Genomic DNA, 22,596 nt, shown 5'->3' with positions numbered 1-22,596 from the left:
ATTAATTGGGTAGAGAAGTGACTAGAAAGATAGGGATTAACAAATTTTGTTTGGACAGATTTCCCTCGACTTCAACTTTCTGTTCTTGAAGATAAGAATGTTATTTTATAGGGAAGACATGTTTCACATGGGAATTTCATCTCCTCCTTTTAAGACACATAATATCCATGAGAGTGATCTTGCACCTGCTGTTTTTAAGTGCCTTTAATTTAAAATAGTCAATATGCCACAGCAGCATATTTTGAGGTGGTATATTATTAACTCCTTCAAGGCTAAAAACCTTGAATATGCCGGGGTAGTTTCCAGACTGGAGAACCTTCTCAGCTAACATTTGCCACTTGTGGAATGCATTCAATGTACTGAGTGCTTATTAACTTTTCTCTCAGTCCCTCACTGCTGCTCTTCTCGCCTCATCTCATATAAGGGAAAACTCAGGCTCCAAAAGCAAATTGATTTCCACCAAGATAACAATGGAGCTGGGACCTGGGGTCCAAGCCTGGTCCTCGCACAAGGTAGATACTCCCTGAGATGCTGGGCAAGAGCCATGGTAGAGCCACTCATTGCCCTCTTCCCTGGGCAGACCTTGGACATCCACCTTCCCTGCGTTAAAGTGCCCCACCAGGTGACGTCGGAAGAGAAGTACATGTGAAATCCCGTGGCTGACCACAGACAGGCGAGCAATAAGAAAAAGCTCGCCGCTTCCTTCCTCAAACCTGCGCTGGCTGCGTCAGTGGCCCTTGACCCGCACTCAAAATGGCGGCGGCGGCGTCAGCGTCGGCGGCCTCTCGCCCGTATCTATCGTGGCGGCTACGGGACCCGCCTCCCTGGGCGCCGGAGTCATGTGACCCACACAATGGCTGGGTGGCTACTCTCGGCTTCCCGGCAACGCCGAGTGAAAGCCATGACGGCCGCCGCGGGTTCGGCGGGCCGCGCCGCGGTGCCCTTGCTGCTGTGTGCGCTGTTGGCGCCCGGCGGCGCGTACGTGCTCGACGACTCCGACGGGCTGGGCCGGGAGTTCGACGGCATCGGCGCGGTCAGCGGCGGCGGGGTGAGCGGCGAGTTGCGGGGATACGCGGGGGGCGACAAGAGCCCGCCCCGTGAGGCCCGCCCCACAAACCCCCGGGGCGTTGCCCTGCGTTTCGACCCGCTCCACCTTCGGCCGCACTCTCCTAGGGTGCCCGTCAGCAGGCGGTTGGGGCTTGTGCGCTGCGGGGCTGGGGCGGGTGCTTTCTCGTTTAACACGAACCACAGAGGCAGTTAGGTTTGAACGAATGAGGATCCGGAGGTCCAGAGAGTAAAGTGACAGGTCTAAGCAGTGAAGAAGCCGGGGCTGGAACCCTAGTCCCAGGCAATGGGCCCCAGGCTGTCTTCATCGCGGAGATGGCAGTCGGGCAGCGTCGCTCCAGAAAGGGCCAGGGAGTGCGGGAGCGTCCGTGTGCGGAAGAGAACGCTCCAGCGGGATTCTTTGGCTGTGTCTCTTCCTTTTGGGGGAGTTGGTGGGTGGTGGAGTCGTAAGTCTCGGGCAGTTGTTAGTGCAGGGTAAGGATGGGCTTCTCCAGAGAGGGTAGCGCCGAATAGGATGTTGTTTGGAGGCAGGACTGGTGCCTCAAGGTGTCTTTAAAAGGAATATAAGCGAGCGGCCTGAAACTACCAGGTACTCCCTCTGGGCCCACGGGCTTCACGGTGGCCAACCTTTGGGTGAGAAGGGTTTTGTTTTTTGGTTTTTGTACCCGAAATTACATCTAGGGCTAATTTTTTTTTTTTTTTGAAAATGTTAACGTTGAACTCGGGTTTTTGGGGTTGAGATGGATGGAGTTTGCATCCTTACATTCAACTCAGAACAAGCTTGAATGCCTGCTGCAAGGATGACCTGGTCGGTAGTCTGACCACATGATATAACTTGCTAGGGGAAATTTTTTTTCCCCTGGAGTTAGCTGGTCCTTTTTGATTTTTATGTTTTTTTTTTTTTTTTTAATTTATTCCCTAATTTGCAATCTCTCCAGCAGTGCTGATGTGTGTTTCAGGGGAAACCTGTGGGTCGATGAGCTAATGCATTTATTCTTTGCTACTACTATTCTCCTTTTTATGTTTTTGGTCTAAACCTGAAACAGCCAATATTTCATGAAATGGGGCCCCATCTTTTTTATAGCTTTACTTGTGATACTAAATCTAGCGTGAGAGCTTACCGAAAAATGGAAGTCTTTGTTTCCATTAGATTTATTAAGCCCAGTTTAAAATTACTAAGATGAGAAGAATCATTTCATAATTCAGAATAGGAAACTCCTATCCAATCTGATAGAATATACAACAATTATTAGTATCCCTGTATAGTGAGTGCATTACTCCTCGTAGGAACTCACTAAATAATGAAAATTCTTGTAACATTATATTTGCATACCACATTAAACTTCTTTGTGGAGTCCTTGGTCCCTAGCCCAATTTATGGCAGTAAGTGTTTAGAATGCTGTCATTTAATCTTTATGTCAGAGAGGGAAAGCAGTATGGTACAGTAAGTAGTTAAGAATGTAGGGCTGGGCGCGGTGGCTCACACCTGTAATCCCAGCGCTTTGGGAGGCCGAGGGGGGCGGATCACAAGGTCAGGAGATCAAGACTACACTGCTAACACGGTGAAAACCCGTCTCTACTTAAAATACAAAAAATTAGCCGGTCACGGTGGCATGCGCCTGTAGTCCCCAGCTACTTGGGAGGCTGAGGCAGGAGAATCGCTTGAACCGGGGAGGCAGAGGGTGCCATGAGCCGAGATCGCACCATTGTACTCCAGCCTTGGCGGCAGAGTGAGACTGCGTTCATAAAACAAAACAAAACAAAACCCAAAAACCCAAACCAAACAAAACGTAAAGAATATAGACTAAAGAGAAGATTGCCAAGAGTGTATTCTGGGTTCTGCCAATTCACTGTAGGACCTTGGCAGGTTATCTATTATAACTCCTCTCTGTCTCACTTTCTTTTTTTGGGATACAGTTATACTTGCATGGTAGGAGCATCGTGAGGATAGACCTAAAGTACTTAGGATGATGTCTTGCACATTACTGATTTTGGTTAATAACCAGTTTCAGGGATTAGGGAAGAGGAAGTTATTTCAAGGCCACTGGGTGATGAAATGTTCCCAGGGCTTTTTTCCTGGGCCTGTAAACAGTTCCAGGCCTCATTCAGGCAGTGTGGTTGGTAATCCTATGATTTGTTATTGCTTGATGGTGCATTTTAACATTTGGTTATATTGCCTTTGACTTATGCTGTTGTGTTAGGTGTGGCTATAGGTTTGTAATAGCATAATTGGTGTGTTTGCCTAAAGCCGATACTTTCTCTGTTAAATGGGAGTGCATAGAGGGCAAAATAAACCCTAGACAGCAAAGCGCACAGTTTTAATGGCATAGTGCAGGTCAGGAAGCATTGTTTACCTAGGGTCAAGGATATATTAATGTGCCTATACAGTGTTCATTTAAAGATTGCCTATTTTGATATTGGAGCCCCTGCTAGGTTGTAAGCTCTTTGAGAAATATTTATTTTAAAAATCTGTATATATAACACTTGCCTTTATTGAGAACTTACTATGTGCCAGGTAATGTGACAAGTCCTTTACATACATCTAAGTTTAGTCTTACAACAGCTGAATGAGTAAGATAGCCCACTTTACAATAATTTGCCTATGATTACATAGCTTATTAATGATGAAATCAGGGTACAAACGCCATTTGACTTAAAGAGTCAAATGGAGTTGTTATGTTGCCTGTACCAGTGCAACAAAAGACCTACAAAATATTTAATAAGTGTTTATTGAATAACAAAGAATGAGTGTACGAACTTGAATAAGATTCAGTCCATGTCCTTAAGGAACTAAGAGCTGAGTCAGAAAAGTAAAGGAGTGATGAGGATGCAGGGTTCAAAGTGTTATAATAGAGATATGGATCTGGTGCCAAAGGAGCCCAAAGGAGAGGCACTTACATCAAATCAGTGAGCAGGGTCAGAAGGCATCCTTCCTTGAAGAGGTGGAATTTAAGCTGAAAGGTGAATTGGAGTTGTCCAAGAGAGGATGTGGGGTGCATTCCGGGCGTAAGAATAGAAAACATTGTTTGATACACCTAGATAGAAGGTGTGAGAGTGATAAGGGTTAAAGTATCAGGGTTAGGAACTGAATAATTAAGGGATTTGGGTGCAAAATTGAGCAATTTGAACTTTATCCTGAAAGCTTTTAGGGAAGGGAAGATCTTAGCATGTTTACACAGAAGAGTTTCACGATTACATTTGCGTTTTGGGAAGCTTGCTCTCGTAAGTAGCATGGGAGATAGAATAGAGGGAGAGGCAGAGGGGATGCCCTGAGACCACTTAGGCTTTTCTCATAAGTGAGGAGGGCCTAGGTAAGTCAGTGGGGTTGAAGAGAAGAGGAAGGATTTGAGAGCTATTAAGGATATCTTGGTGATTGAGGGTGCATGGGAAGTTTGGACAAAAGGTGGCCCAAGTTTATGGTGTAGGCAAGTGTTCGTTACTGAGACAGCAAGCTCAGGAAATGGAGCAGATAGGTGCAAAAATGCTATGTTTGGTTTGGGATATATTGAGGTAGATGAGTGACTAGAGAGCAGCTCCATGGGTCTTTGCCTCACTGGTAGGGACTGGGGATGTTTTGGATGTGAGAACAAGTAGATATGGGCACTACCAGAATGTCAGTGGTAGCATATGTGAATATAAAATAGAAAGTTAAACCCCATAAAAGGGAAGTATTTTGTCCCTGTCATCATACACACACCTGGCAAAGTGTCAGCAGTTTGAACCTAGGACTGTCTGGTTTACAGGCCTGAGGATGTGCTACTGTTTCATGCCAAAAACCGGCCTCTTTTTATTTATTTTTTGATTATATTGCCTGCCAAAGGATAGATTATAGGTCAATTATTGGTTTTGTGATTTCTTTTTTCAAATAGTTGTATGCCATGGTCCAGGCATGATCCAGTATTGGTCCCTGCACTGTCCACTCTTGTCTTTCCATGCATTCTGATGCCACTCTTGGGTTAAGTTTCCTTAGTACAGCCTGGTCTGGAGATTATTGCTAGTTATTCTTAATAGTAACAGGTAGAATTTATGAGGATGGGGAAAGTGGTGCTTCCTTTCAGCACTGCTGCTTGTGATGTTTTTCTGGAAGATGTTAAGGGGCAAAATTTCCTGACATTCATCCCTCTCATCTTAGCCCTGAGATATTGTTGCCAGTTGGTTTCAAGATAGAAAATCTGAGTGTCAGGATAAGTTTGTGATTATGAGGTTAGCAAGTTTACCTCCCAGTTAACCCTCATCCCAGAAGAAGAGAACCTTTTAGCTGTTGGACAAACAGCAGCCCTACTTGCCCAGTGATTGGCACAGAAAGGCCAGATAAGCAACTTGTGAGGTGTTTTTCCACAGCCTGATCTTGCCTGAGGCTAAATATGTGTATACCAGGTGGTGTGCATGAACACAGTAGACAAATATTCATGATTTCTTTTATTCATACTTTTAAAAACTTATTTTTTTAGGCAACCTCCCGACTTCTAGTAAATTACCCAGAGCCCTATCGTTCTCAGATATTGGATTATCTCTTTAAGGTAATGAAAATATAATTATTTCTTGATACCTGTGATATTTTAGAAACTGTAGAGTGAATTTCACCTATAATTTATTAGCCTCAAAATTCTAGTTTTTGAAAAAATGGCTCATTACTTTTGGAATAAATTGCTATTTGAAGTTTTACTTTTGTTTTTGCGCCTGTAAAACCTAAGGCAGTAATTAGTAATTGTCTTGAAGCATCATACAATACAGTACTATGTTAATACTGTTAATTCTTTTCACAGCCAAATTTTGGTGCCTCTTTGCATATTCTAAAAGTGGAAATAGGTGGTGATGGGCAGACAACAGGTAGGAGAATTTGGGACATAGGATTTCTCCCGTCAACATTTTAATCTATACCTCACCATATGGACTGTGATTTCAGAATATGTGTAAACAGTACCAACACTTTTGAGATTGATTGTTGCTTATTAGAGTGTTCCTCATTTTTAAACTGTAATTATTTTAAAATATTATATAGAATATGGTCCATCTAAAACAACATTCAGACTTTAAATTGCTTATTTAGTTGAAGTAATAGGTAGTAAACAAATCCACAGTTTTCTAAAATCTATATATACAGGACAGAGCATAGGGACAATTTTGAATTTTATTGAGAAGTTAGAAAGATTTTAATTTTATGTAGAGCATATAAAGTGCTATTAACTTAAAATATGTGGTAAAAATGTATGTAACCAGTGTTTCAGAGATACAGGTTTTTTTTCTTTTGAAAACAAAACTTTAATCACTAAATCTTCAGTCTTCGTTGTCACTATTTTGATTGGCTTTGTGTAGTCCATGTTATCAATTGGCAGTTTATAGGCCTTTTATTTTTCAGGAAGAAGAAAAAAATTCTCTCTATGATTAGATATAGCTTATTGTTTATAGATCAGATTCCATTATAATGAACTCTAGTGTATCTCCTGCATACTTGTATTCCTGCTAGTGATCTGGAAGTAATTCTTTGTTGAACAGATATGTCTATGTAGTGGTATTAGTGTTTATGTTGAAATAAAAAATACAAAGCAAAAACAAAAGAAACCCCTATAACAGAAACTTTCCCCAAGCTATTGCATTTTACTGTTAAAACCTTTTAGGCAGAATTGACAATGATGGGCTAATTTCACTTGCTGAAGCTAAATTAGAGGTAGAGATACATAAACAGGCAGTTCTTGTGAATTCTGATGTTTACCTTTAAGAAGAAATGTGCAAGGGCCTCTCGGAAGGCCCAACTTAGCAGGGGCAGATATTTGTGAACTGTGGGAATATATGAGGACTTTAATAGCAGTTACCTACCTCAGGGCTAAGATAATGTAACCTCTACTAACTGCAGATGTTAGGATAGAATTTTGTTATTCTTAGATTGGATATGTATACTTATTCCTTTTTTTTCCTCAAAACTCTTCCTATATCAAGAATTATTATAGGCTAAAGGTGTGGGTTCTGAGAACAGGGCTCAGGAGCCTGGGGATTCATATCCAGCATTGATAAGCTGAAAGTTGAGGTAATGAGAACTTAAAGTTGGACATGGGGATTTGAAAACCAGAGAGAGATCAAAAGCCCAGAAGAATGAATACTGGGAATTTTTAGTTATATGAGGTGATAACATTTCTCTCAGTACTGCTTATGATAGAAGGTTGTGGTTTTATTAAGACTTTTACAGTGCTTAAGATAATGAAAAAAGGATGAAGTAATGTGCTTTTATCATCCATCCTTAAGTTGTGTAAGATTACGATTTGCCCAACTTCAGGATTAGAACTGGAATACCGCTTTTGTGAAGTGGGTGTCGCGGGTGGGAGTGGGGAGTGAGATGGTCCTAGGAAGTACCATTCATGGATCATTACTTCCGTTTTTGCTCTCCTCTATTCAGATGGCACTGAGCCCTCCCACATGCACTATGCACTAGATGAGAATTACTTTCGAGGATATGAGTGGTGGTTAATGAAGGAAGCTAAGAAGAGGAATCCCAATATTACACTCATTGGTAAGAAATGAAGTTTGCAATGCTTCTTCAATCTCTTTTTCTTTAACTTTTAAATTCTGGATCATGTTGGTGGAATCTCTATTAGTATGGAAGTGCTCGTAATGTCATTAATACTACCAGTATGCTACCAGCAGCAAAGCATGTGTCAGGGGTGATCCTTTCTTTGCCCTTGTATATTATGTTGAATCCTTCTAATACCTGTGAAGTAAGGCATGATTCTTTCCATTTGGCAGGAAGAAGCAGGAGAGGCTTAGAAAAATTATGCCACTGACCTAAGGTCATAGACAGTTAGTAAATGGCAAAATCAGTTTTAGCACATAATTCCATGTTTCTATGATGCTAAACTACTTTTCTTCACAAAATCTGTCATCAATATTCATAAAAGGGTAATAGTATTCACAAATCTGTCATCAGTATTCGTAAAAGGGTAATACTATGCAGTAGTACACTTAACTAGTTACACAATTGTATATTACATGTAGTAGTAAACCCATTTTTAGAAAAGGTACATACAAAAGTGTTTTTTGTTTGTTAGTTTTTGAACTTCAATAATGTGCTGGTTACTGTTCTAGGGACTCAGGAAGCCAATCCCATCCCCAATCCCTGCACCTGTGGAGCTTGGGTTCTTTTGGAAGGATCATTGGCTAGTTGCTTCAATGGGACTATGTACATTTCACAGTTCTGTGAGAATGCGTACAGAGCCTGTGAAGTATTTCAAACATCAGAGTGATGGATACTTTCATCACTTGAAATGAATTTGATTTTTTGAAACAGGCTTAAATTCAAACTAAGTTAAATGAAATTAATGATTCATTTTAAAGACCTGATTTCTAGTTATTTAAAAAATAATTTTCTCAGCAATCAAATTAAAGGATAAGAGTAATATTTTCTAAGTTAAAAGAAATTAGGAGTAAGTATGTTCTTTGTAAATGGGCTTTTGTAAGATTCCAGAAATGCTGTTTGCAGTAAAAGCATCACTGAATTTAGTAAATATCCGCCAGACTGCTTCCAAGGTCAGACCTCATTTAAATGTAGAGAATATGGCAGGCAAAACCATGTCCTAACAAAGACTTACACATGGTAGGCCTTCAGATTGCATTTAGCATTTCATTGTTTTCAAGAATTCTATTACCTCTGGTACCAAAACAGAGATATAGACCAATGGAACAGAACAGAGTCCTCAGAAATAATACCACACATCTACAGCCATCTGATCTTTGACAAACCTGAGAGAAACAAGAAATGGGGAAAGGATTCCCTATTTAATAAATGGTGCTGGGAAAATTGGCTAGCCATAAGTAGAAAGCTGAAACTGGATCCTTTCCTTACTCCTTATACGAAGATTAATTCAAGATGGATTAGAGACTTAAATGTTAGACCTAATACCATAAAAACCCTAGAAGAAAATCTAGGTAGTACCATTCAGGACATAGGCATGGGCAAGGACTTCATGTCTAAAACACCAAAAGCAACGGCAGCAAAAGCCAAAATTGACAAATGGGATCTCGTTAAACTAAAGAGCTTCTGCACAGCAAAAGAAACTACCACCAGAGTGAACAGGCAACCTACAGAATGGGAGAAAATTTTTGCAATCTACTCATCTGACAAAGGGCTAATATCCAGAATCTACAAAGAACTCAAACAAATTTACAAGAAAAAAACAAACAACCCCATCAAAAAGTGGGCAAAGGATATGAACAGACATTTCTCAAAAGAAGACATTCATACAGCCAACAGACACATGAAAAAATGCTCATCATCACTGGCCATCAGAGAAATGCAAATCAAAACCACAACGAGATACCATCTCATACCAGTTAGAATGGCAATCATTAAAAAGTCAGGAAACACCAGGTGCTGGAGAGGATGTGGAGAAATAGGAACACTTTTACACTGTTGGTGGGATTGTAAACTAGTTCAACCATTATGGAAAACAGTATGGCGATTCCTCAAGGATCTAGATCTAGATGTACCATATGACCCAGCCATCCCACTACTGGGTATATACCCAAAGGTTTATAAATCATGCTGCTATAAAGACACATGCACACGTATGTTTATTGCGGCACTATTCACAATAGCAAAGACTTGGAATCAACCCAAATGTCCATCTGTGACAGACTGGATTAAGAAAATGTGGCACATATACACCATGGAATATTATGCAGCCATAAAAAAGGATGAGTTTGTGTCCTTTGTAGGGACATGGATGCAGCTGGAAACCATCATTCTTAGCAAACTATCACAAGAACAGAAAACCAAACACCGCATGTTCTCACTCATAGGTGGGAACTGAACAATGACATCACTTGGACTCGGGAAGGGGAGCATCACGCATTGGGGCCTATCATGGGGAGGGGGGAGGGGAGAGGGATTGCATTGGGAGTTATACCTGATATAAATGATGAATTGATGGGTGCTGACAAGTTGATGGGTGTAGCACACCAACATGGCACAAGTATACATATGTAACAAACCTGCACGTTATACACATGTACCCTAGAACTTAAAGTATAATAAAAAAAAAAAAAGAATTCTATTACTTTAATGTCACATTTCTTATGTAATATACTTGGGTGTTCCTCCTGAGTTTAGAAAATAAGCATTTTGTCATTTTTATTTTTATTTTTTTCAGTGGTGAACTAGTTTGGTAATATATTTATTGCTGAGGAACTTAACTGTTGAGCTTATTTTAAAATTAGTAGCAATTTAAATTTAGAATTTTAATACGTACTTTTCTACTCTTCTCACTTTTTTACTTAAACATAATCAGGGTTATTGGAAGAATATGGACTTATTTGATGTGTATCACTTAACAGGGGTATATTTCTCTATGGATTCACTGTCATTTATATTGATATAAGAACAAACTAGTTTTGCTACATTACATTGCCTGACTGATTAATATTTTAAGGACCCTTAAATTATAAGAAGATGTACAAGTGAATGATAAATTTGTGTTGTACATAACTCGAAGGAGTGAGTAGTTTGGAATAAGCCTTTTAGAATTCTTTGGTTTGACCTTAAAAAACAAGTTGAATATTGAACATTCCAACAATGAGTGGAAATGTTAAGTTAAAACATATGGTACATTTCTTTCTATTGGTAAGGGTCTTGGATAGAGGTGTTTGTATTTGTTATTTTTCTTTTGCCTGGAAGGAACATTTGAAATTGTGGGACCTGACTCTAGGGATCAATAAGGAATTATAGTGTCTATAGATTGGAAAGGATTTCAATAATTTTTATATGGTATATAAACTTTCCTTTAGTCAGATCTGTGTTGGTTTTTTGCAAGTTGAATGCTTTTCTTAAAAAAAATTTGTTCTATTTTCAATAGCGCCAACACCGTTATACCTCCTCTACCTTTGCCTCCTCCCTTCTCTCTGCAGGGTTGCCATGGTCATTCCCTGGATGGCTGGGAAAAGGTTTTGACTGGCCTTATGTCAATCTTCAGCTGACTGCCTATTATGTCGTGACCTGGATTGTGGGTGCCAAGCGTTATCATGATTTGGACATTGATTATATTGGAGTTAGTAATATATTTAAAATATGATTCAGTTTTGGACATGTATTTGTATTAAAATATGATTTGGTTTTAAGGTACTTTTTGACTAACCATTTTATGTCATGAGACTAATTTGTTCTACTGGTGTCTGATAATAACACAAGCTAAGTATATGTGACCTTTAATTGCTCCCCTTTGCCCATCCCAATGTTGCCACTTTTGAAAACTGTACTAAGTGTATACCTCCTTCCTCTGAGCTGGTTTTTTTTTGTGTCAACCCAACTCAAATTCTTCAAAGCTTTCCCTGTTTTCTCTGGTTCCTACAACAATGTTGTGTTTCCTAGACAGCTTATGGGTTAGTCTCATTTTATTCTATTGTTGTCTTAAGCCAAAGATTGGCAAACTTTTTATTAAAGGGCCAGAGCATAGATAGTTTTGGGTTTGTGGGCCAAAAGGCAATATTGAGGATCTTGAGGTAAATATATAGCCATTTAAAATGTAACTATTTAAAACTAAAAGCACTTTTAGCTCTCAAGTTGTAAAATGACAGATGATGGGCCAGATTTGGCAGGCTGGCTGAAATCTGTGTCCACCTGTCACAAACTGTTATTTAACACCTTAACACCTTTTAAGGATTTAAAAAGTATGGAAAATGATATCATGTCCAGCTTGTCTGTTGGCTGGGTGGAGGCATGCCTCAGGCTGCATCATACCCCACAGAGCCTTAACATACACATATTGGGTCTCCATAATCAGTTGCTTATTAATATACACCATCAGTTAAAACTAATACTTAAACATTTTCATGCAATCATGACTTAGATTATCAGCAAACAATTATTGACCTCCTACTGTGTTGCAGGAACTGTGACTGTAATATTTTAGGGCTACTAAGATTAATAAGCTCTTGTATTCAGTAAGAGAAGTAGACACTGGAACATATTAACTGCAATACTACATGGTGATACAGGGCATGAGGATGAGCCAAGGGCATGAGGATGAGCCAAGGGCTGGAGGAAGCCAGAAGAAAGAATATACTAGCTTTTGCTATCCTCTTCCAAATTATGACTGAAAATTAGTTTATATTTGAGAACTTTCCTCTTTTTTTTTTTTTTTTTTTTTTGGCACTATCGCCCAGACTGGAGTGCAGTGTTGGGATCTCGGCTCGCTGCAACCTCTGCCTCCTGGGTTCAAGTGATTCTCCTGCCTCAAGTAGGTGGAATTAAAGGCACCTGCCACCATGCCCAGCTATTTTTTTTTTCTTTTTATTAGAGACGAGGTTTCACTATGTTGGCCAGGCTGGTCTCAAACTCCTGACCTCGTGATCTGCCCACCTCAGCCTCCCAAAGTGCTGGGATTACAGGAATGAGCAACCATACCTGGCCAGAGAACTTTCTTAAATGTCAGTACATTTATAACCTATAATGAAACTAAATGTAGGTTTGGTCTAATAGCTTTCTCTTATGGTAAAATCACAAGTAATGGGTGATTCACATCTTGTTTAGACTCATGATAACACATGCTATGGTGAGGAGCTTCATTGATAAACTCTTTCCTGTATCATTGGAGTAAAAAGACCTGCACCTGGATTCTAGAATCATCTCTTGTTATTAACAGTTTTCTCCACTGTGGAGTTACGGAAGTTCTTTCAATTCTAAAACCTCAGGCTTCATGACTCTAAACCTAATAGATATATATGTTCCTTTTATCCATCCTCATTCAGAGTTTGCTTTTGTGACTAGCGTATTACTGTGATTCTCTGTGTATGCTTAAAAATATGCCTTCTATACAGTGTACATATTAATACTTGGCTTTCAGGTGTGCCTATAGGGATCTTGTCATAATTGTTGTAACAGTTTCCATATCTATTAGTTCTCCAATGCCTAGTATAGTCTGTGGCACACATTGCACTGTCAACATGTGTTGAATGAATTAATGAATATTCCATTGTTGAAAATCTTTGGAATAAATTACTTTTTGAAAAATACCCATGAAATATTTTAAGGTTTTTAAAAATTATATTTTAATTCTAAAAAAGTTATGCTATCTTATAAGTATCTATAAATTCTATGGCAGGATATCCCATAAAGTTAAAAAAATGGCTTATCAGATAATATGAAAGATGATGAGAGAAATGGTATCTTAATGATAATCTACTTTCTGACATTTCATAACTTTCAATTCATACTTTTTTGACTTTTTGTTGTGCAGATTTGGAATGAGAGGTCATATAATGCCAATTATATTAAGGTATGTACAACTTTAGTATCTTTCTGTCTTTAACTTTTTAGTGAATAATTCCTTGTAGTTCCAAACACAGAAATTAGTAGGAAATTTGTGTTGGAAACACCATATTTTTTATACTACAGTTATTTATTTTGCTGGTTGTGACATAAAATTCAAGCAAAATCTTAACAATGTTTATATTCCTGATATTAAAGCATGTGTAATTCTTTGTGAGTCCTTAATTACCTTTGTCTAAAGAATTGTGTTGAATTTTTCTATTTTAAAACTCATTGGTTTTGCAATTCTGATGAATTTTATGAAACAATTATATCATTTTAGACTTTTAGGACTTCAAGAAATGTAGCTGTTTTTTCTTTGTCTTTTATCAAAATTTATGGCATATATTCTAATTCTTGTTTTCTATTGGAGTGTGTTATAGTACATGTTTCTCTTTGTGATTAGCAAAGAGGTGGCACTAACATCTGCCAATTGTGTTATTTTTGAGACACTTTTCCTAACTATTTATCTCCATTTAATTCTCACATCCTTACCTATGAGGTAACTACTATAATTGTTATTTTCCAGGAAAGGAAAAACAGAATAATAACTTCTGCCATTGGAAAAAAATGGTAGTTTTACTTTTCAGGTGGAGCTATTCTCTAGTTTACTTTTCACTTCCTTTTGTCTTGTTGTATGTATCTTTTCTCCAAGAAATATAATTTTGGGACAATATTTTATTTCAGGTTTTTAAAATTTTTTATATTAAAAAAATTTTGTTTTTATTTCCATAGGTCTTTGGAGAATAGGTGGTATTGGTTACATGAGTAAGTTCCTTAGTGGTTATTTTTGAGATTTTGGTGCACCCATCCCTGGAGCAGTATACACTGAACCAAATTTGTAGTCTTTTATCCCTTACCTCCTTCCCATCCTTTACCCCTGAGTCCCTAAAGTTCGTTTTATCATTCTTATGCCTTTGCATCCTCATAACTTAGCTCCCACTTATGAGTGAGAACATACGATGTTTGATTTTCCATTCCTGAGTTGCTTCTCTTAGAATAATAGTCTCCAATCCCATCCATCTTGCTGCAGATGCCATTAATGCATTGCTTTTTGTGACCCAGTAGTATTCCATTGTATACGTATACTGCAGTTTCTTTATCCACTCATTGATTGATGGGCATTTGGGGCTAGTTCCAAATTTTCACAAATCCATCAATCCTGCTACTGGGTATCTACCCAGAGGAAAAGAAGTCATTACACAAAAAAGATACTTGCACATGCATGTTTATAGAAAAAAATTTCTTTAAATTGGGTGTTTTATGTTCTTAAGTAGATAAGGTTCAATACATTTCTTTCATATCTTCATTCAGTTAATCATAGAGCATTTATTTGCTCAACACTAGTTTGTCAGGCATTGTGCACATGGTTGTAATATAAGGATAGAGAATGTGGTTTTCTGCCCAAAAGGATTTTTTGTATTGGGGAGGGTGGTATAGAGTCAGATATACACCTACAGTTCTTAGAAGGCACACAGAGGAGATGACAACTCTGCCTGGGTTGATTGGGAAGTCTTTTAGAAGAGGTGATGTATAATTTGAATGTTCAAGAAGGGATGGATAGGAACTCTCCAGGTTGCTAAGGAGGGGTATAGCATGTGCAAAGAACTGAAGATTGAGAGGTAAAGGGATATGGGAGAAAAACAAGTCATGAAAGATGGTTTAAACAACGGAGGAAGAGTGGGGGCACTGACCCCCATCAGTAAGCTGAAGTATTCACTGGAATAATGGCTTTTTTTTTTTTTTTGAGATGGAGTCTTGCTCTGTCGCCCAGGCTGGAGTGCAATGGCGCCATCTTGGCTCACTGCAACCTCTGCCTCCGGGGTTCAAGCAATTCTCTGCCTCAGCCTGCTGAGTAGCTGGGATTACAGGCGCCTGGCACCACGCCCGGCTAATTTTTTTTGTATTTTTAGTAGAGATGGGAATTCACCATCTTGGCCAGGCTGGTCTTGAATTCCTGACCTTGTAATCCACCCGCCTTGGCCTCCCAAAGTGCTGGGATTACAGGCATGAGCCACCGCACCCAGCCAGTAATGGCATATTTTAATTAATCTGTAGTTATAGGGGTGAAGAAGGCATAGGTTGAGAAGATCTACTGCAGCCAGAACTAGGTAACTCAAGGTCAATTCCAGTCTGAAGTATGCTGGTGAGACTGTGCTGGTGGGAGCAGAATGGGTTGGGGAGATGGGGCAGTGGAGCTATTAATAATATTGGAGCACAGGGATTGTAAGTGGAAAGTCATGTCTGCTATGAGCACAGGTCTGAGAAGAGTAGTAAGTGGACAGAGCAGAAGCCAAGTTGGTGCATGTATAGAGGATAACTCTGTAATCAGGTGGATGGCATTGCTACAGTATCTTCATAGTGAAAGGTGATGAACTTTTTAAATACCCAAATTTGACATTTCAAAGCTTATGTTTTATTTTCTTGTGATTATACATGTGTCTCTCTTGTGTTCATTTGAAGGAAGCATTAAAAGTATTAGTTTCCATTTTCTTTTAAACTAATGAAATAAGCCAGGGCTGTATTTTATTTTATTTTAACTTTTTTACTATTAAGAATCTGTTGCTGACTCCAGTGCATTCTAATTCAACTAACCTGATTTGAAAGACTAATTGTTGCTCTAAAACACATTTTCAGTGTTTCAGACACTTCAGACTTCATTTCCTTTTCTCTGAACCTTTAGTTTTCCTACAGTAAAATCTCTCAGGATACAAAACCTTTTACTTCGTGTTTGCCATTTTTTTCCAGCAAGATTTTATTGGGATCTGTGTTCCGTTTGTTGAAATGCCTATTGCAGGCCAGGTGCAGTGGCTCACGCCTGTAATCCCAGCACTTTGGGAGGCTGAAGCGCTGGATCACCTGAGGTCAGGAGTTTGAGACCAGCCTGACCAACATGGTGGTGAAACCCTGTCTCCACTAAAAATTCAAAAACATTAGCTGGGCGTGGTGGCAGATGCTTGTAATCCCAGCTACTTGGGAGGCTGAGGCAGAAAAATCGCTTGAACCTGGGAGGCAGAGGTTTCAGTGAGCCGAGATCGCGCCATTGCACTCCAGCCAGGGCAAAAAGAGCGAGACTCTGTCTAAAAAAAAAAAAAGAAATGCCTATCACAAAGAGTTCAATAATGACAGATGAATGTAGGTGCTCAGATTGGATAATTTTAATGAATATACATTCTTTTTGGGATAATAAGATGACCCCTGGAAAGAATAAAGATTTTTTTTTTCCTTTCCTTTTTTTTTTTTTGAGATGGAGTCTTGCTCAGTCACCCAGGCTGCAGTGCGGTTGCGAGATCTGGGCTCACTGTAAGCTCTGCCCATTTGTTTTTAATAGCAGAAATAAATATAATACAAAGGAGCAATTTATATAAAGATGACAAGGGTATTGTTTCTTTAAAGTTTTTTGTTTGTTTGTTTTTGTTTTTTGCTACTAGTATTTATGATTTATCCTGGTTTTCAGTGGTGTTCTTAAGTTTTCTAAATTGTGTCTAGAAAATCTCATCTAGGATCTGAGGATAGTGGATGGAAATGGAAGTATGGGTCTTTGGACCTTCATTCAGTTCAACCAGAAGAAGTTCCTTTCCATTTATCTTATAGAGCTTCTATTTAAGCTTTTTCTGGAGGAGAAAGTTCCAGAACAAAAACATAATCTGAAAATATATTAGATAAAACTGCTCAAAAGAATGCTGCTATTCATAATGACTTTGGGATGGAAACTTATTTAGAAATCATAGCATGAGACTTGCAAATTTTGGAATGTTATTCAAATACACTGTATAAAAAAGTAAGCAGTCTTACTGGGATTTTCTAGGACTAGGACTAGAAAGACTAGATCCATCCATAGTGAAAAATGCAAATTTGACTAAGTTGCTCTTCCTCTTCTCTGTAAGAAGAAAGAGGCGGAGCTCAGTGGCTCACGCCTGCAATCCCAGCACTTTGGGAGGCCAAGGCGGGTGGATCACCTGGGGTCGGGAGTTCGAGACCAGCCTGACCAACATGGAGAAGCCCCATCTCTACTAAGAATACAAAATTAGCCAGGCATGGTGCCTGGCTGGGATTCCAGCTACTCGAGAGGCTGAAGCAGGAGAATTGCTGAACCTGGGAGGCAGAGGTTGCAGTGAGCCAAGATCGCGCCATCATACTCCAGCCTGGGCAACAAGAGCGAAACTCCCATCTCAAAAAAAGAAAGAACTTCAGGGTGATGAAATTCAGGATTGATCTCCTGCTACAGGGATAGGGATTCTCAATCCTACTTAATCTTGAGAGTTGGTCTTGGTTTGCTATGAAGGATCTGTTCATGCTGCTTCTAGGGTGTCCTAGGACTCAACTGATCTGGTTTGAAAGATGAAATTAGATTGCCACCTCTAATTTTCACCACGTTTTCTAAAATCCTATAATATACCTGTTTTAAGAAACCATCTGTTGAAAAGTATACCATGAATTTAACTGGAGCTTTTATTATTTGCATCCTAAAAGAGCACATTATTTGGAAATTCCCCTAGGTCAGAGAAGTTGGAATGTGAAGAGAGAGCTTGTGAAATTCTTTGTTCTTTCTTAATTTCTTCAACCAGTAGTATTGGGCATCTGCTGCTATGTGCCAGAGATTTCCGAGTCCTTGGGGGGTATAGTGGTGGGTTTATTTGTATCCATTCATCAAGAACTGCTTATGGTATGAAATCTGATCTTCCTAATCCTGAGTAAAATGATGTCTCCTTTTCTCTGCTCTTGATTTACGTATAGGCAATCCATACGTTTTGGTATGTTACCTTCCCTTTGATTTTCTAGTACGTCCTGTTAGTGTTGGTGTCCTGTTGACTGTGTTTGCCACCTAAGGGTGAGGACTCCATCTCATACTTCTTTTAGAGTCTTCTTGGGGTCCAAGTATTGAGTACTAAAATAGGTGCTGTTTGTTTGATTTTATTTCCCGTTAGAATTTATCTTGTTACTTTTAATTTTGTGGCTGGACAGTCCTACAGGTAAATTTTATGTCCTCTCCTGTTTAATAATGGCAGAATATTTGAAGACATTGGAAAATACTTAAAATGATAAGTTAAAGCATTTTGCCAAATGGTATGATTAATATGTTACCCATTTTATTATTGTGTCTGCATAGGAAACTTCCTGGAAGAATGCATAGCAAAATAATAGTGGTTATTTCAGGGTAGTACTACTTGATTATTTTTGTTTCTTTTCCCCTGCATATTTCTATGGTTAAATGTAATTTTAAAGTTAAAGTGAAAATCCTCTAAAACGTTTTACCCCTTGTGTTTTTTTTCTTTTTACATTCCTAGTGAAGTAGGTTATCTTAATGATAATGCTTTTATTTTCCGTAGGAGGCATGTTTCTATTGAGAAAATATAGTATTGAAATGATCGTCCATGAGGTCAGGAGTTCAAGAGCAACCTGGCCAACATGGTGAAACTCTGTCTCTGTTAAAAAATACCAAAATTAGCTGGGTGTGGTGGCGCGTGCCTGTAATCCCTTTTACTCAGGAGGCTGAGGCAGGAGAATCATTGGAGCCTGAGAGACAGAGGTTGCAGTGAGCTGAGATCCTGCCACTCCAGCCTGGGCGACAGAGTGAGCCTCTGTCTGAGAAAAACAAAAACAACGACAAAAAAGCTATTATCCAGAATGCTGATTTGTAAAGATACTTTATCTATCTTGATCATAAATTCAACAGCTAAAAATCCATTTGTATCCTTTCATATTTTCTGTTTATTACTCCAAAAGATATTAAGAAAAATGCTGAACTCTCAAGGTCTCCAGCAAGTGAAAATCATAGCAAGTGATAATCTCTGGGAGTCCATCTCTGCAGCCATGCTACTTGATGCCGAACTTTTCAAGGTGGTTGATGTTATAGGGTAAGGCATGTTTTACTTGGAAAACTAGCAGTTTCTGATTGCTTGCTCTGTGTATTGACTGTTTCTTGCCTTCTCCCCATTTGATTACATTCTCAGAAGGTAGCTGTCCTGTATTTACTTATCTGAAGCATGCATGGCTCATGATTCATTACTTTCTCTTTTAAATGTATTTTAGGATCTTTCTGTGACAAACGTGTATTGATAACTTTTAAAAAATATACTGATGTTTGGAATCATAAAACAGAGCTTTGTTTTAGATTAAGGGGCAGAGTAATACCTGTGTTTAATTTTAGAAATTATAAAGGCAAAGTTGTGAAATTAATTTGTAACTCTCAGATATTCTGTGGCTGGAAGTTCTTACATGAACACTTTTGTAAGTGGTTCATTATGGTCACTGATGATAACTTTTGTCATGCCTTCTTAGTAGTATAGTTTTGACCCCTACCCCTTATTCCATTTCTGCCTTTTAGCCCTCTGGGCCCTGACCTCATTGAGTTCATTTTTTAAAAAAGTGAATTTACATTTTTCCTACCGTGACACAGGATATAAACATTTGAAAAATAGAATATGTGTGTGTGTGTGTGTGTGTGTATGTATATGTGTAGAATTTGTTCTTTATCCAGTATGAACATTGATTGATCTCTCCATATGCTTTATTTTTTAATGAAGAATTTTGAATGTACACAAAAATAGGCAGAATAATACAGTGAATATCTTTGTTCTTACCACTCAGCCTCCTGAACTGTGAACCCATGGCCAGTTCTTCATCCATGCGTGTATCTACTCCTTTTCCCTTCCTGCCTACATTACTTTGAAGGAAATCCCAGACATTATTTCTTCCATAAAAATATTACTGTGTGTCTCCAAAGATAAGGATTATTTTTCTACTTACCATAAACAATACCATTATTATACCTAAAATGTAATAGTTTTTTATATTAAATATCCATTATTATTATTTTATAGTTTTCTTTGATTGAATCTGGATCCATTTAAAATTCATACCTTTTGATTGGTTGATATTTAAATCTGTTCTATAGGTTCTTGCTCTTCTTTCTCTTTAATTTGTTGAAGAATAGGATTGTTTGTCTTATAAACTTTGTGTCAGTCTGGATTTTACTGATTTCACCCCTACAGTTTAATAACTTGCTCATCTCTCCTTTTTCAATGGTTTTTGAAATTGGTGAAGGTGTGATTAGGTTAGATTTCGGCTTAATTTTTTTTTGCAAGATAAATAAAATTTCTTCATTATATTTAAACATTTTATACATTGAAATTAAAATTAAAGTTTTGCTGTTGTTAAAACTTTCATAAATAGTTGAAATCTTGAAGGAAAACAAAGTTGTGTTCATCTAAATGTATTTTCTTAATATTAAATGAAAGTATGGGTTTTACTGTATCTTCATGAAGGACTTGGATATGTACTTCATTTTTTATTGATATGGGTATTTTAATGTAATGAATTTTCCTCTGAGTACTGCCTTAGTTTTATCTCATAGGGCTGTTTTATCATTAATTTCTAATTTTATTGCATTGTGGCCATTTAATACCAAATGTGTTATTTACAATTTTGGGGGAAATTTCTCAGGAGCTTATTTTTAAAAATCTGAAAAAAAACTTTCACATTTTTCTTGACTATCTCAAGAGCATATTTTGACTTATTGAGATGTATTATTTATTAGGATACAGAATTGAGTTTATACCATCTACCTTTTTGATTATATTGTTCAGGTGTTTGGATCTTAACTATTTCGTCCACTTGAACTGTTCAGGGCTACCAGGTGTGTTTGTTTCCTTGCGTTAGTGAGGTCTGTTTCTCCTTTCAATCTTAGGCAGATTTTGCTGTGTGGAAGCTTCTGCTTTGTTATTTGGTACATAAATACTGATGAATGTTTTATCTTCATTCTGATTTATTTCTTATCATTAGAAAATGCCATTCTTTGTCTTGTTTAAAGCTTCTTGGCCTGAATTCTGCTTTCTGTGTGATTAAGAGATCCCTGCTTTCTTTTTCATTAGGATTTGCCTAATATATTTTTGCCCTTCTGTTCTTTACCTTTCAAGGCCATTTTCTTTTATGCATTGCTTGCAAATAGCATAGAGTTAGATTTTGCTTTTTTAAAGCTCCTCTGAAAATCTTTATATTTTAATCAATGAGTTAAACTCATTTTTAAATATAACTGATGTTTATGTTTTCTATGCTATTTTGTTGTCTTTTGTTATTGAATAATTTATACTCTCCATGTACTAATACAAGCTATTCTGCTATGTGATTTGTTTACTTTGCACTTATTTAAGGAGATGTTTCTTTTGTTATTTAGCAAGTTTTGTTTTTTGTTCTATCAATTATATTTATACTGATTAATACAAGTATTTTCAACTGAGAATAATTTTGCCTCCCCGGGGGACATTTGGCAATGCCTGGAAATATTTTTAATTGCCACAAATAGGTAGGGTGGTGCCACTGGAATCCGATGGATGGAGGCCACGAACGTTTCTAAATATCCTTTAGTACACTGGATATTTTTCCCATAACACAAAATGATCCAGCCCAAAATATTAATAGTGCTGAGGTTGAGGAACTGCTTCATACTAATACTCTTGGTTTCCTCTTCATTTAGTTATTGTCTATTGGTTTACTATGAGCAATACTACAATTATTTGATAACTTCTTCCTCCCCTTTTCTCCCCTACCATGGAATTTTAATTACTAGAATTATCTTAGTTTTAATTTTTGTACTCTTAACATGAACTTACATGAACTTAAGCTTCTACTATATTGATTTGACAGCTACAAGTTTTAACTGTTTACTCCCAGATAATCTGCAAACTTAGTTTACATTTCACCTTCTTTCCCTCTTGTCCTATTTCATGTAGCTATATTAACTGTACTTTAGCCAAGTGTGTAATATTTATACATAATTTAATTACTATTTCTTTTAATCTAGCTCTACCATTAAACATATTAAATGCTTACCTTCAAGTCTTTTGCCGAAGTTTCTCCCTCAGTTTCTTGGATGTCAGAAGTGTTAATTATCTATTAAATGTCTCAGAAAGTGCTAATGGAAACAATATTTCTTCATGTGTTTAGATGTTTATTGATGTTTATATATGACCTTTATACCTGAAGGACAGTTTGACTGGATATAATCTTTTTTTAATCCTTGAGTATCATAAAATTTGCTCCATTGGTTATTTACATAAAACATTGCTATTGAGAATTTTGACTCCAGAGATATTTCCTTTTCCTTATAAGTAACTTGACACAATTCCTTTATGTCCAAAGAATATTTTTATTCATCTTTAAAGTTTAGTTGTTGTATACACTTTACCATTTCCAGATATATAGTATATGCTCTCTTAATGTCTATATTTAAGTATTTT

At 37.9% G+C, this 22,596-nt stretch overlaps 1 protein-coding gene across 1 annotated transcript in view; it reads left to right on the top strand.

The window, feature by feature from the left end:
* Positions 1 to 464: 464 nt before the first annotated feature.
* Positions 465 to 22,596, top strand: part of GALC (galactosylceramidase) — a 59,266-nt gene continuing 37,134 nt past the window's right edge. The window contains exons 1-7 of the mRNA XM_010371317.2: positions 465 to 1,048; positions 5,517 to 5,585; positions 5,832 to 5,895; positions 7,457 to 7,570; positions 10,960 to 11,099; positions 13,287 to 13,325; positions 19,085 to 19,215. Coding sequence (XP_010369619.1) covers positions 854 to 1,048; positions 5,517 to 5,585; positions 5,832 to 5,895; positions 7,457 to 7,570; positions 10,960 to 11,099; positions 13,287 to 13,325; positions 19,085 to 19,215 — 752 coding nt within the window. The 5' untranslated portion in view covers positions 465 to 853. The remainder of the gene's footprint in view (positions 1,049 to 5,516; positions 5,586 to 5,831; positions 5,896 to 7,456; positions 7,571 to 10,959; positions 11,100 to 13,286; positions 13,326 to 19,084; positions 19,216 to 22,596) is intronic.

This window comes from Rhinopithecus roxellana, chromosome 5, assembly GCF_007565055.1.
Source record: "Rhinopithecus roxellana isolate Shanxi Qingling chromosome 5, ASM756505v1, whole genome shotgun sequence".
NCBI lineage: Eukaryota > Metazoa > Chordata > Mammalia > Primates > Cercopithecidae > Rhinopithecus > Rhinopithecus roxellana.
The sequence above is the reverse complement of the archived record's forward strand: the minus strand, read 5'-3'. Positions and strand labels throughout refer to the sequence as shown.